Source organism: Bufo bufo, chromosome 4, assembly GCF_905171765.1.
Source record: "Bufo bufo chromosome 4, aBufBuf1.1, whole genome shotgun sequence".
Classification (NCBI taxonomy): Eukaryota; Metazoa; Chordata; class Amphibia; order Anura; family Bufonidae; genus Bufo; species Bufo bufo.
In genome coordinates, this window is record NC_053392.1 from 212,725,563 (window position 1) to 212,740,105 (window position 14,543).

The 14,543-nt window shown below is 46.0% G+C and overlaps 1 protein-coding gene across 1 annotated transcript in view; it reads left to right on the forward strand.

Moving 5' to 3' along the window:
• LOC120997910 (actin-like protein 6A) overlaps nucleotides 1-14,543 on the forward strand; it is a 33,523-nt gene that overhangs the window by 12,477 nt on the left and 6,503 nt on the right. Inside the window, exons 5-10 of the mRNA XM_040428272.1 lie at nucleotides 7,177-7,274; nucleotides 8,514-8,608; nucleotides 9,231-9,337; nucleotides 9,419-9,508; nucleotides 9,603-9,664; nucleotides 11,185-11,299. Of these exons, the coding sequence (XP_040284206.1) occupies nucleotides 7,177-7,274; nucleotides 8,514-8,608; nucleotides 9,231-9,337; nucleotides 9,419-9,508; nucleotides 9,603-9,664; nucleotides 11,185-11,299 (567 nt within the window). The remainder of the gene's footprint in view (nucleotides 1-7,176; nucleotides 7,275-8,513; nucleotides 8,609-9,230; nucleotides 9,338-9,418; nucleotides 9,509-9,602; nucleotides 9,665-11,184; nucleotides 11,300-14,543) is intronic.

A 14,543-nucleotide genomic window follows, 5' to 3' on the forward strand; every position in this document is an offset into this window, starting at 1 on the left:
TGAATCCAGCCAGCAAAGGAAGCAATATTGATAATACCAATACATTAGTAAATGGCTTGTATTAACTTTCTCTACATGATAAATGCCACTTACTGAAGACAGCCCTGAGACAGCCCCTTTAAGGCTCACACTAGTGATGGCTTTAGACAGAGCTTGCGAGAAGGAAAGGTGATTTGGTGCTTTTAGAAAGAACATTTGAGCTCAGATAAGAAATAAAGTCAGCGCAAAATCTAAATGAAATACATGTATATAAATGATATGTACACTTAAATAGGTTTTCTGTGACAACTATCCTAAGGATAGGTCATCATCAATATCAGATTTGTCGGGGTGGCAGGAGCTGAAGGGGACTGAGATTGTGGTCACTACACCGTATACAGAATTGTGCTAGCTCTGGTGTCACTGTGTCTCCTTCGAGGAACTGATCAGTGGAGCTGCCAAGTGGCGGACTCCCACCAATTTGATAAAGATATGTCATCAATATTTAAGTTCTGGAAAACCCTTTAAAGGGTTTTTCTGGGATTCATATATTGATGGCCTATCTAGAGGTAATACTGAGCACAACCGCTATACAACGTACGTCGCTGTGCTTGGTTAGCCATGAGGAGGCGACAACGCTCACTGGAGAGCTGCAGCCTCTTCAAACAGCTGATTGGCAGGGGTGCTAGGTGTCAGACTCCAAAGATCCCATATTGATGACTTATCCTAAGGACAGATAATCAATATAGTAGTCCCAGAAAACCCCTTTAAACAGTCCTACTTGTCAATGGCCATCAGCTCTGCCAGCAATCAGCCATAATATAGCAAAAACAGTTCAACTGTGCAAGAAAGAAACAAAATGGACAGACAGCATTTCTGTATGCATAAGGTTAAGGGCTTACTGCGGACCCTCTAAACATGGTTACTAGCTGTGTGCACGCTTCATCACCGTGCAGACCCATTGACTTCAATGGGTCTGTGCTCCACACTTTGCAGCAAAGTATAAGACATGCCCTATCTTTTGTGCCGCTTCTGTATCCTTCCACATCCATGAGGCCGCGCAGCTAAAATAGGACATGTCAATAGGTCCGTGATGTGATGTGAACCTCAGTACACTTATGGTCGTGTGAATGCTGCCTTGGGGGAGCATTAGTGTCTCTAATCTAGCGGCTAGGAATTTCACGTGCCTTGTAAACAGCAGGTTTGGTGTCTGTAACCCAAAATGTGTGTAGCTGGTGACTGATGTATCAGTTGATGCTAGACGGATCCATGCACAAAGAATAAAGAAAAATTACAAGTATTGGTGCTGTCACTACAAAAACTAATAAAATATACTTGAATAATTTGCAATAGAATTCTACCCTGATTTTTGTGATGTGGATCATACACAGGATTTGGAATAAAAAAAGATTGAATTGATTGTGAACAGTTGCACGCTCACAATTAGCAGACCACCAAACAGCATTGATACCATGACACCTCAGGTCCTGGAATGTTACAGTGCTAATAGCAGGAACCGACTAACCCTAGAGCAGTGATGGCTAACCTTGGCACTCCAGCTGTGGTGCAACTACGACTCCCAGCATGCTCCATTTATTTCTATAGAGTTCTGAGAGCAACCAAGCAAGGGGGGCATCTTGGGAGTTGTAGTTTCTCGCCAATATTCATTGGGGGACATAGGAAACCGTGGGTATAGCTATGTCCTCTAGGAGGCGTTGACACTAGTAAAAGCTGTTAGCTCCTCCCCTGCAGCTATACCCCCTCCAGCCTAGAGAGAGAGCTTCAGTTTTTTCTAGTGTCAATAGGAGGCAAGACCTCCCTGCTCTGCAGGGATCTCCTGAAGATTTTTTATTTTAGTTTATTTTTTTCCTTCTTTTTCAGATGGGAAAACAGCGGTACCTTGTCCCTCTGCGGTCCTGCCGATGCGATGATCGGCTTGCGCAGGGGCTTTGGATTGCGGCCTTGTGTCTTGCTGGGCCGCACTTCGTCCCCTGAAGGGAGGGGGGGGGTGCGCTCCGGCGCGAAAACTTTGCGCCCTTCTTCCTCCTCCCCCAGAGACCTGCTAGCTCCGCCCCTGGTCATGAAGATGACCTTAACCCTTCCTGGCTGGCTGTGGCCGGCATATCTGGGGAGGGATAGAGTTCTAAGGGGGCGTGGCACTCCCAGTGCAATGTTCCTTGTGGAGGAATTTAACCCTTTCCTGCCTCTTGTGCTTGAGGCTGTCAGTACCACACTGGGCCCGTGTCCTATCTCGGATAAGGAGCACCTCTCATAGTTCCCAATCCGCCCTCCGAGCCGTTTGGTTGATAATTCTCCTCCTCTGCAACTCCCGTGGAGGACAGCTGATGTTCCCAATCCACCCTCCGGGTCGTTTGGTTGATAATTCGACCTGCGCAATTAGTGACAGACCTCTGAAGGATTCCAATCCCTCCTCTGGGGCCGTTGATGATTCTCACTTCCGCAATACAGAGGAGAACCTCTGGAATTCCCAATCCACCCTCCGGGTGGTTTGGTTGATATTCTCCACCTGCGCAATTCAATAGAGGACCTCTGACATTCCCAATCCGCCCTCCGGGTCGTTTGGTTGATATTCTCCACCTGCGCAATTCAATAGAGGACCTCTGACATTCCCAATCCGCCCTCCGGGTAGTTTGGTTGATATTTCTCCACCAGCACATTCACTAATGGACCTCTGATATTCCCAATCCACCCTCCCGGGTCGTTGGGTTGATAATTCTCCACCAGTGCATTCGATAAGGGATCTCTGACATTCCCATCCACCCTCTTGGGTCGTTTGGTTGATAATTCCCCACCTGCGCAATCGAGTAAGGGTCCACTGGAACTTCCAGTCCACCCTCTGGGGTCGCTTGGTTGATGATTCTTCGCCGGTGCCATTCAATTCAGGCCCTCTGACATTCCCAATCCACCCTTCCGGGTCATTTGGGGGATAATTCTCCACCTATGCTTCCACATCCGGAGTCGCTTGATTGATACTGCACCGCCTGCGCAATCCGGTAGACGGACCTCTTCAAGTTCCCATCCCACCCCCTGGGTAGTTTGGTTGATAAGTCCCCGCCTGCGCAGTCCACTCCTGCCAATGCCGAGATTCTGAGGAGTACACCTATGCGCAAGCGGAACACAGTGCATCTTTTTCTTCGCAACCCCACCCTTCCTCCCTGGGTCACGCTCAGACACACCCTCCCTCACTGGGGAGGGTCCGTCCGGAAGGGAGGGGGGGGGAGAATCACTGATTCAGACCCTGACATGAGTCCGACGCAATCTCTTAGGATTGCGTCTAAGGTGGCCTGTAGTACTTGGTATGCATTAATCCTTCCTTGGGTGGAGTAATTGCACTACTTCGGGATTAGTACCTGCCTTATACAGTATCCCCTGCCATAGGTGGACTCAGTACAATGCCATGAGTTTGGGGACCTGCTATGCATATCCATTCATGGCGCGATGACATTATTACTGGTACATTGTGTGCTGTATGCATTACCCCCTTACTTAGGTGCAACAATTGCACTCCCACGGGTACAGGACTCTCCATGTGCACTAGTTTTTCGCCGTGGGCATTCGCCCCCCTTCATAGGTGTAGTATTCTCTTAGTACTTGTCGCATGCTTCCACCTTCCTTAGGTAGCTTATTGCACTACCATTACATACGGTTCCGACTGTCACACTATCCTTCCATAGACGGAGTGTTGCACATCACCGTGCTTCCTGTCCCATTTCCCCCTTCTGGTAGTGCTCCACTAGCGGGGAATAACTAAACATCTTCGGATGCTGCAATTCTGCGGCACCACTGCTCTAGGTGCCTTCGCTTATTTCCTAGGGGGCGTGGCAACAGTCGGTACTCGCAGGTGCCCGGCACTCTTACCCTAGTGCTGACTATGGGTGCCACCAGTGGACGCGGTGGCTGTTCTTTCCTTTGGTGCTGGTTTCGTGCATGGTTATAACATCCTCTGTCTTCTCAGGGGGTTCCTAGCATCACTTGTGTCCTAGAGTACCCCCATCTCCATGGGCCTACGTTGTTCCAGTCGGTCATGATATTGTCCGCATCAATACGTAGTGCGCACTCCATTGCACATATCTGGTGAGTACGTTCCAGTGAGTCGAGTGTTTCACTGACTCTGTATTCTCTATCCTCCACTCCCCCTTCTCTGGGAAAGTGGTTATGCTGGCACTCAGGTTTAGCTCCTACAGCTTGTTCTACTCCACAGGTGCAGCTTTTCGTTAATGCTCGAGTTCGTGGTCACTCCAGTGGAACATCCCCCTCAGGTAGGGGTCCTACCCTGGAGCTAGCTGGGCATTTGCGCCTGTTCAGCGCCCTTCCAGGTAGTGTTTTGAGGTTAGCTCTACTTCACTGGGGCAGTATGGTACATGGCTTCTACGGATAGTCTCAGGCCTCCCCCTCAGTTTTGCGCTGACTGGGCAAGCGCTGGTTACTACTGTGGGAGCGGTGTTGCTTACCATTACATGCTTGGTTCTTACTGCACAGCTCTTTCGTCAGGCGGTGGACTCTTTTAACACTGAATTCGGTGGCCTCTACGGGGACCTCCTCTGCTGGGGTATGGGGCTAGCAATACAGTGTGACTCCCCTTGCTTGGCTTCCTCCTCAGGCAGTGTGTTTGCACAGCCACTTAGTCCTTGGCTACTTCGGTATAGTGCCGGTCTCAGACGGGGAATGGGCTTACACCTAGCCTATTCTTCTCCTGTCTTTCCCCCCTCTGGCTCAGGGTTCATAGCCGTCCCGCATGCCTTGGTAGTTCCTACGTTGTTACCTTTCCTCATCTGCATTTGCACAGGGTATTAGGTTGGTGGATTTCCTTACCAGGCTCGATCCGGTCCAGACTGATGGGCTGTGGCTGTGATTCTCCTTGGTGGGAGTTCTCCCTCCTTACGTGTTTCTTCACCTCCTTCCCAGGGTTCTACGGAGGATCCAGATGGAGGACATTCCAACAAATCCTAGTCGCTCCGAGTTGACCCCGTAGCGCGTGGTATACTGACCTCGTTCTCCTTCCTGGAGACGTCACTGCCACTCAGAGACGACCTTCTTTCACGGGGTCCGGTCTGGCGTCAGCATTTCGATGTTGGCGTGGCTATTGAAACCTCCATTCTGACGTGGAGAGGGTTTTCAGCGGATGTCTTCCGCATGATGATTCAAGCCAGGAAGCCTGCATCGCCCAGGGTCTATTGTGGGACCTGGAGGTCCTTCCTGGGCTTCTGTGAGTGCCGGGACATCCCCTCTCTTCCTGTTTTTTCTCTCCCCACGGTCCTATCCTTCTATATTCAGGGTTGGACCTTGGTTTAGCCCTTAGTTCCTTGATGGGTCACGTGTTGGCGCTTCGGTCCTGGGGCAGCTTCCAGCGTACTCTGGGTCCCCTGGTGCCCATGGGAACCTTCCTTCAGGGAGCGGTTCTTACGGTTCCTCTGTACCATCCTTACAGCCTTGGGATCTGTACGTAGTTCTCTCAGCCTTCCAGTCTTCTCCACTTGAGCCCTTGTGGGAGTTCTTACTCCAGCTCCTGTCCTGGAAGGTAGTTTTTTCTTGTGACTATCACATCCATCAGGCGGGTGTCTTAGTTGGGGGTGCTCTCTTGCAAGATCCCCTTCCGGGTTCTTCACAGGGATACGGCAGTTCTCCGGCCATTCCTGCTTTTCCCGAAGGTGGTCTCTGACGTCCATATCAATGAAGTAATTGTTCTTCCTTCCCTGTCCCTTTCCTTCGCACCCTTCGGAAGGGAGTTACATTATTGGACGTTGTCAGAGTTCTACTTCTTGTTAGCAGCCTAAAGTCCCTCTCGGCGTACGGACCCCCATTTCTCTCCGGAGGGTCCTCGCTAGGGGTTGGCGGCCTCCAAAGGGCGATTGCACGTTGGATTCGGTCTGCAAGTGCTGACGCATACCGCGCCCGGAGCAGGGTTCCACCCTTAGTGTCACGGCTCGCTCAACTGAGCGGTGGACGCTTCTTGGGCTCACTCCACTTAGTTGTGGATGCTTCTTGGGCTCTGAGGCATCGCGCCTCGACTGCGCAGTTGTGTAACGCGGCTACCGTACCTCCTTACACACGTTCACAAAATTTTTCCAGGTGCTATCTTATGCATCGGCGGCCGCTGCTTTGCCCGCAAGGTCTTGCAGGCGGCAGTTTCTTAGCTACCAGCAGGGGACGCTTGCTTCCATGGGTCTGTGGTTTTTCCCTCCCCGTGGACTGCTCTTGAACGTCCCACGGTTTCCTGTGTCCCCCAATGAATATGGGCGAGAAAAGGAGATTTTTGTATAACTTACCAGTAAAATCTCTTTCTCGTTTTTCATTGTGGGACACAGCACCCACCCAGTATTGTTGTCTGGCCACAGTTGTAGCTGTTGCTGGTTTGGACCCCGTTGGGTCCTTTGACATGGTTGATTTTCCACGTGTTTTTCTCTTTGGTTGGCTTTTTTTCTCCTACTGCTTCTCACAAACTGAAGCTCTCTCTCCAGGCTGGAGGGGGTATAGCTGCCAGGGGAGGAGCTAATTACTTTTACTAGTGTCAACGCCTCCTAGAGGACATAGCAATACCCACGGTTTCCTGTGTCCCCCAATGAAGAGCGAGAAAGAGATTTTACTGGTAAGTTATACAAAAATCTCCTTTTTAACACAGCTGGAGTGCCAAGGTTAGCCATCACTGCCCTAGAGGGTCTAGGACAACGTGATGTTAGTAGGTGTCAGGACAATGGTTCCATCTAATGTTCTGCATATATTTAGCCAAAACTAGACTCAGAACAGCATAAATTATAGAAATACAAAATCTTTTATTGGACATACACTTGTATAAAACATAGAAATCCATATACATAAGCAGCATTAAATCACACAGGATGCTCTCCACAGGTCTGTTACATTATAGTACATATAACTTTGCAATCAATAATCCCAAGCTGTGCGGAATAGTAATCAGTCACAGCCCTCAGTCAGTATACATAAAGTGCATAGTGCTTCAGCTAAAAAATGACACAGGGAAAATATATGCAATAAAGGTAAATACAGACCAAAACAGTCCTGGATCCCAACACGTGTTTCGCGGTCGCTTTCTCCCTTGAGTTAGTCTGGACAGCAACAATACCGGGTGTTCATTCGCTTCGCGATTTGGGTGTGTAATGTTCTGCATAGTGTCCACATTTTTATTTTCCCGTTTGTCATGCATTTCTATTTTTGCAGTGGAATACAAGAGAAAAAAGGGAGAGGCTGACAGAACTGATGTTTGAGCTCTACAATATTCCAACATTCTTCCTCTGCAAATCTCCAGTTCTTAGCACGTATCCTTGTTAAGTACTAAATCGTGAATTATTTATATGTCATTCGCTATTATCATGTGCAGGATGTTTACTAATGAGCTGTAATTACAAAATTGCATGGGATTTTAATTTTTTTAAAATGTATTTTTTATGATTGCTTCCAGGAATTAAAAAAAGAAGTAAACTTGTTTACTTGGGTCTTCCCTACAACTTAGAGCGACCCTCTAGTCAGGAGCTCCAATATGAGATATAAATGATTACCTGCTATTTATTTTCCCTCAGCTCTTGCTCCTTGGCTGTAGCTCAGCTACATTACTGCAGAGCTGTGATCAGTGAATGCAGCTTAGGGCTCTTTCACACTTGCGTTCTTGTCTTCCGGCATAGAGTTCCGTCGTCGGGGCTCTATGCCGGAAGAATCCTGATCAGGATTATCCTAATGCATTCTGAATGGAGAGAAATCCGTTCAGGATGCATCAGGATGTCTTCAGTTCCGGAACGGAACGTTTTTTGGCCGGAGAAAATACCGCAGCATGCTGCGCTTTTTGCTCCGGCCAAAAATCCAGAACACTTGCCGCAAGGCCGGATCCGGAATTAATGCCCATTGAAAGGCATTGATCCGGATCCGGCCTTAAGCTAAACGTCGTTTCGGCGCATTGCCGGAGCCGACATTTAGCTTTTTCAGAGTGGTTACCATGGCTGCCGGGACGCTAAAGTCCTGGCAGCCATGGTAAAGTGTAGTGGGGAGCGGGGAGCAGTGTACTTACCGTCCGTGCGGCTCCCCGGGCGCTCCAGAGTGACGTCAGGGCGCCCCAAGCTCATGGATCATGTGATCACATGGATCACGTCATCCATGCGCATGGGGCGCTCTGACGTCATTCTGGAGCGCCCGGGGAGCCGCACGGACGGTAAGTATGCTGCTCCCCCGCTCCCCACTACTACTATGGCAACCAGGACTTTAATAGCGTCCTGGGTGCCATAGTAACACTGAACGCATTTGGAAGACGGTTCCGTCTTCAAATGCTTTCAGTACACTTGCGTTTTTCCGGATCCGGCGTGTAATTCCGGCAAGTGGAGTACACGCCGGATCCGGACAACGCAAGTGTGAAAGAGGCCTTAGCTGCGAAGGCTAAGATAGTCTGAGACACACTGGTTGAGGCTGCGGCTCTGCTAATCCCACCCTAATCAATGAAATGGACCATTTTCATGGGTTTCATTTTTCTCTGTAAACCATCAGCTCTTGCCTCCTTGACTGCTGCGTAGATTTGCAAATGGCCGATCCACCGCTGTGATATTGGATAGTGGTGCTGCGTATACTACAGCTACTCCAGTTCATGATGGACTTGTAATTCAAGAAGGTAAAACAGACTTGGTAAAGGACGTACACAGATCTCGTAGGGCCCCATACCAAAACTTAGTATGGGCCCGCCACCCCCATCCCACCTGGTTTCCCAGTATGCATCTGTCAAATACTCCCGGGTGATACGGAATGCAAAGCGTTACATCCTAAATTTCTGCCAGTTTACAATTAATTTTATTAAGCAGAAAAATGTTTTTTGTTTTTTTTTAAATAAGTCACCCTCCGCCTCACCCAAGTGGAAGAGGTGTTTCAGAAATAAGGCGCCCATTCTAAACACCACATTTGTCAATGCATTTACACAACATAAATAGATCAATAATCCCCCTCACATAGTATATTATAAAACTGGCTGCCTACTGCCACCACTAGAGGGAGCTTATTGCTGTGTAGACCTAATCTTATTGTTCCCAGTCATCAACTTTATATTCCACATACAGTGTGGTTAAACTGGACTCAGATCTGTTTGTTTTATGGGACTGCGTGTCTGCAGTTTACTTACAGTACACAGAGGAATGCGTTACAATATATTTTCTCTATGGTATGTAATGCTATAACTAATATACACTGGGTACATTCTTCTGGAATACGTTACTCTGAAGTATAGTGTTTGCCATTTCCAGGCGTTGTAAAGTCACCTCTAGCTGGAGACTTCATTACCCAGCAGTGCAGAGAGTTATTGCAAGAAATGAATGTGGACCTAATCCCTCCATATATGATTGCTTCTAAGGTAAGACTAATTATCAGCAGTATTTGACTACAGCCTGACAGTAGTAATGAACATAGTACCACCCTTCTTGGGGCATTTTAGGAGGCTGTACCAGAGGGAGCGCCAGCTAACTGGAAGAAAAAGGAAGAGTTGCCTCCGGTCACTCAGTCTTGGCATGATCATGCGTGCAATGTAAGTGCAAGCTTCATATATAATACTAACATTGAATCTGCAAACAAAACACACATGAAATGCATATGAAGATATTTCTATCAATTTCTTGCAGAGTATATTACAGGACTTTAAGAAATCTGTGCTACAAGTTTCAAGTACCGTGTATAATGAGAAGTAAGTCTGCTTTTAAAGTCTGGTTATACAAGGAACTAGGCCTGGACGATTATTTTTAATTTAAAGTGGTCGTGCAAGGCATTGAACCCACCCCCTCACTTGGACAGACCTGGAAAGAGAAGGTTACTTAGGCTACTTTCACACTAATGTTTTAGTTTTCCGGTATCGAGATCCGTCATAGGGGCTCAATACCGGAAAAAAAAAAGCTTCCGTTTTGTCCACATTCATTGTCAATGGGGACAAAACTGAACTGAACAGAACGCTCCAAAATGCATTCCGTTGCGTTCCCATGTTGTAGTTTGCTTTCCTTCCTGGGATGCGGAGCAAGACGGATCCGGCATGACCCCCAATGCAAGTCAATGGGGACGGATCCGTGTTCTCTGCTACAATAGAAAACGGATCCGTCCCCTATTGACTTTCAATGGAGTTCATGACGGATCAGTCATGGCTATGGTAAAGATAATACAACCGGATCCGTTCATAGCGGATGCAGATGGTTGTATTATCAGTAACTGAGGCTAGTGTGAAAGTAGCCTTACCTGATCCTGCTGCCCTCCCTCGGTGTAAACATCCGGTTTCACTGATATTTTCAGTGAGGGAGAGCAGCGGAGCATTGCAGGCTGGGAGGAGAAGAAGTGAGGAGCTTCTCTTTACAGGTCCAACCCCCCCCCTTCCCCATCATTCTTGCATAACCCCTTTCAGGATAATTATCATTTATTCTTGATTTTTTTTATTTAGCTTTTTCTGGCGATAACTTAAAAAAAAAAAAAATGTTGAATTGAATTCTGTTGACATGTAGTTTTTAGTGATACTGTTCTGCCGTACATATCACTTATAGATTAACTTTCATTATTTTTTGGCGTGCAGTAATGGAAAAAAAGCTATTCCACTAATATTTGTGCACTTTAAATTTCCGTCATTCAACGTGGGTCATAATTGGCATGTTATTTTTATTGAATGGATCAGTACGATGATGGTGATACCCAATATGTATCGTTTTATTCATTTTTTTACTACTTTTGCACAATAAAAAACAATTTTTTTGTTGTTGTCGCAGAGTAATTTTTTCGCCAATGTTGCTGTATACAGGCTTGTTTTTTGCAGGATGAGATGTGGTTTCATTGGTACCATTTGAGGGTACATGAGACTTACTGATTAACATTTATTTTTTGCGTTACCTTTGTGTTTTTCAAAACTGCCTAGATGCCGCAGTCGCTATTAACAGCAGCATCTAGGGTGCTAAGGGGCCAGCATATAACTTAACTCTTATGCCAGCTGTTACAGTGGGATCTCGACTACAATTGATCTGGGACGCTGTATCAGCGCAGCCTATGCAGGGTCTCTCCAGTCTCTGCAACCCACAATTAATGGCGTGGGTGGCAGGGGCTAAAGAAAGTATACAGGCTGTGTTATCGGAGCTTTGACGACTTTTAAAAAAAACAATATTGCTGAGCACTAAAAGGACAAATTAATTCAAGGAATGTTATTCTTTATCAGTGTAATGTCTTCTGTATCTCCAGTGTAGCAGCCAAGATGCCTACAGTGCACTATGAATTTCCTAATGGTTATAACCGTAAGTTTGGAGTTGAGCGACTAAGAGTTGTGGAGGGATTATTTCATACGTCAGATGTAAAGGTCAGTTTGTGTGGATTTTTTTTAGCGCTAAATACTTTGTTAACATACGTGTTTGTAAGATGATAATATTACACTTACTACTATAGCCTTTGTTAAAATTCTGCACCATTGTCTATATTTCAGAAGGCATCCCCCCTTCTTTGCAAAATCTGTTGTGCTGTCCACACAGAGGTCCTGTCCATAAAATGGCCGCTGATGGAGGGTCATGTGACCAGGCGGATCACCTCCATGTGATGTCTCCTTCATTCACATACACTGCATCTGCACTAAACAGTGCAAGTGCAGATGGCAGGTGTATTTGAATGGAGGAGACATCACATCGAGGTGATTTGCCTCATCACATGAACCTCCATCAGCGGCCATCTTATGGACAGGACCTCTGTGTGGACAGCACAACAGATTTTGTAAAGAAGGGGGGATGCCTTCTGAAATATAGACAATGGTGCAGAATTTTAACAAAGGCTATAGTAGTAAGTGTAATATTATCATCTTACAAACATGTTGGTCAGCAATAACCAGAAAGTGGCCAACCCCTTTAAGTCAAATCTAAAATAATAGTTTTTAGACTTTGTTCATATCTGAGGCTATTTCGTCCGGTAATATGAAAAACAACATGACAGAAACCGAATGGACCCTATAATAGTCATTCAAGTCCGTTGGGCGCCCTTTGTGTCTGACATATGATGTATCCGTCTTTGGAGTGCATTTCGTTACTTTGTTCTTATGTTGGAACAAAAAAAAAGGGAACGCTCAACATAGATGTGAACATAACCTAAATCTGTCTATATAAAGGATGCAATCAGGTTAATGGGGCACAGCATATAATTACTGAACAGATATATAATAAATATATGATTAATACTCCTTGTATGCGTATCATTTGTATTATAATCGTAATGTCTGACATCTTGCTAGACTATGATAGTTAGATTCTTCTACCGTATATTTTAGACTACTAGACACACCAAGATCATGACATTATACAAATATACGGTACACACACAGCTCTGCAGTACACACATAGCTTTGAAGTACACATATTATACACACACAAGCACAACATTACACACACAGCTCTGCTGTACACATATACACACACTGCAGTGCAGTAAGCACATTATACACACACAGCACTGCAGCGCACACATACACGCACACACAGCACCGCTGCATACTCACAGCAATGCTGCATATACATCTTAATCTCACATTTCTGCTCTTCTTGGTCTGGCTCCTCCACCTGCTGACATTATCAAAGGTCCTCAAGCTGCAGTTAGTCGGAGTTTTCATCTCTTTTCTGCAGCTTGGGGATCTTCAGGATGAAGGTGGCTGTGTTCCTCACAGTCCTCTCCATGATCGCCCGACTTCCTCTCCTGCCTGCACTGATCACACAGATCGGCATTGAGCAGGGAGAGAGATAAGTGCAGGCGCACACCTCTCTCATTGATCCAGCAAATCGATGTATATGTGCTCTGCCAGATCATTAATGAAGCAGTCAGGGATTCTGGTACTGCTGGAGCTTCCTGAGAGCAGACTATAAAACTCAGGTACTTTTTAGCAAGATTTATTCTGATTAAAAAAAAGTGTGTCTTATGGTCCAAATAATATAGTATGTAAGGAGATCAATTCAACGTTCTTGTATACTACACACAGAAATTTAGCATCAGTAAAAAAAAGGTCAGAATAAGGCCTCATGCACACGGCCGTTGTTTTGGTCAGTTTTTGCGGCTCGGATGCAGACCCGTTCACTTCAATGGGGCCGCAAAAGATGCGGACAGCAATCCGTTGCTCCATTCCGTGTCCTCGCAAAAACAATATAACCTGTCCTATTCTTGTCCGTTTTGCGGACAAGAATAGGCAGTAATATCAATGGCTGTCCGTGCCGTTCCGCAAATTGGGGAACTCACATGGTCGCCATCCGTGTTTTGCGGATCTGCAAAACACACAACGGTCGTGTGCATGTAGCCTAAGGGCTCATTCAGACGGCCGTATGCTGTCCGCAAAAATACTGAATGCTATCCGTTTTTTTGCGGATCCGCAAAAAAACGGATCTGCAAAAAAACGGATAGCATTCAGTATTTTTGCGGACCCATAGACTTCAATGGGGCCATGTCCTGATTTTCACGGACAAGTATAGGACATGTTTCATTTTTTTTGCGGATCCGCAAAAAAACGGATAGCATTCAGTATTTTTGTGGACAGCATACGGCCGTCTGAATGAGCCCTAACTGCGTGCATTTTTTGGCCACCTGTGTTTTTGCCATGTTTTTTTCCACCATTTTTTGCTTTGATATCATGCTAGTGCTAATAATCACCAGTACTCATATCAATGTAGGGCAATATGGGAGACATGATAATCTAGGAATGGTCTATCATCTGTGATCAGCGTCTGCTCACCTATTCTATTCTGAAGTGGTGGCCAAGAAGAGAAGCTACAGAGATCAGAGGCTAGGTTCTTTTAATTTATTTATTTTATTTTTTTTTAAAGTTCACCAATAATTATTACACTATGTGGGGGCCCCCATACAGGACTTGAAGGGAATCTGCCACGTGGACAGGCCAGATCTTGGAGGAAATAATTCCAAGGAAAAATAAAAGCATTTACACTTACATAATAAATTCACACTATGGCAGTGGTAAAATCATGGGCCGACACAGCTTCGGTGGCTTCATATGGCAAAAAATTATAAACAACCATGTTGGATCTTTTGCTACGGTCACAAAATCACCAGCTATATTTTGCCAGCAGTGTGAAAAATAAGAAAATAGGCAAATTTTTTATTTTAAGGCTTCTTTCACACGTCCGTGTCTGTGGCAACATCCATGACAAGCTGGTCAGTAATTCATCCATGAAGAATCCATATCTCCATTTTTTGCCCTGCATGTCATCTGTATTTGACAGAGGCTGAAAATGAATTTCCAGACCATACTATCAAAGATCCATGGCATCCGTGTTGTGTCTGTGGTTTTCAGACCCATAAACTATAATGTGCATGAGGCATCTGTAATCACTGTACAAAATTAGGGCATGCTTCCGTGGTGTCACCATGGAAAACCACTGATGTGTGAATGCACACATTAAAGTCAATGGATACAGGAGCGGACCATGAAGACAGCACACAGCACACATCCACAATTCACTGACGTGTGGATGAGGCCTTATGGCTGATTTCCCTATCCCTTGGAATGCACAATTGGTACATAATAGAAATGGCATGTTTCCCACTGAGGTAGATGCATATTA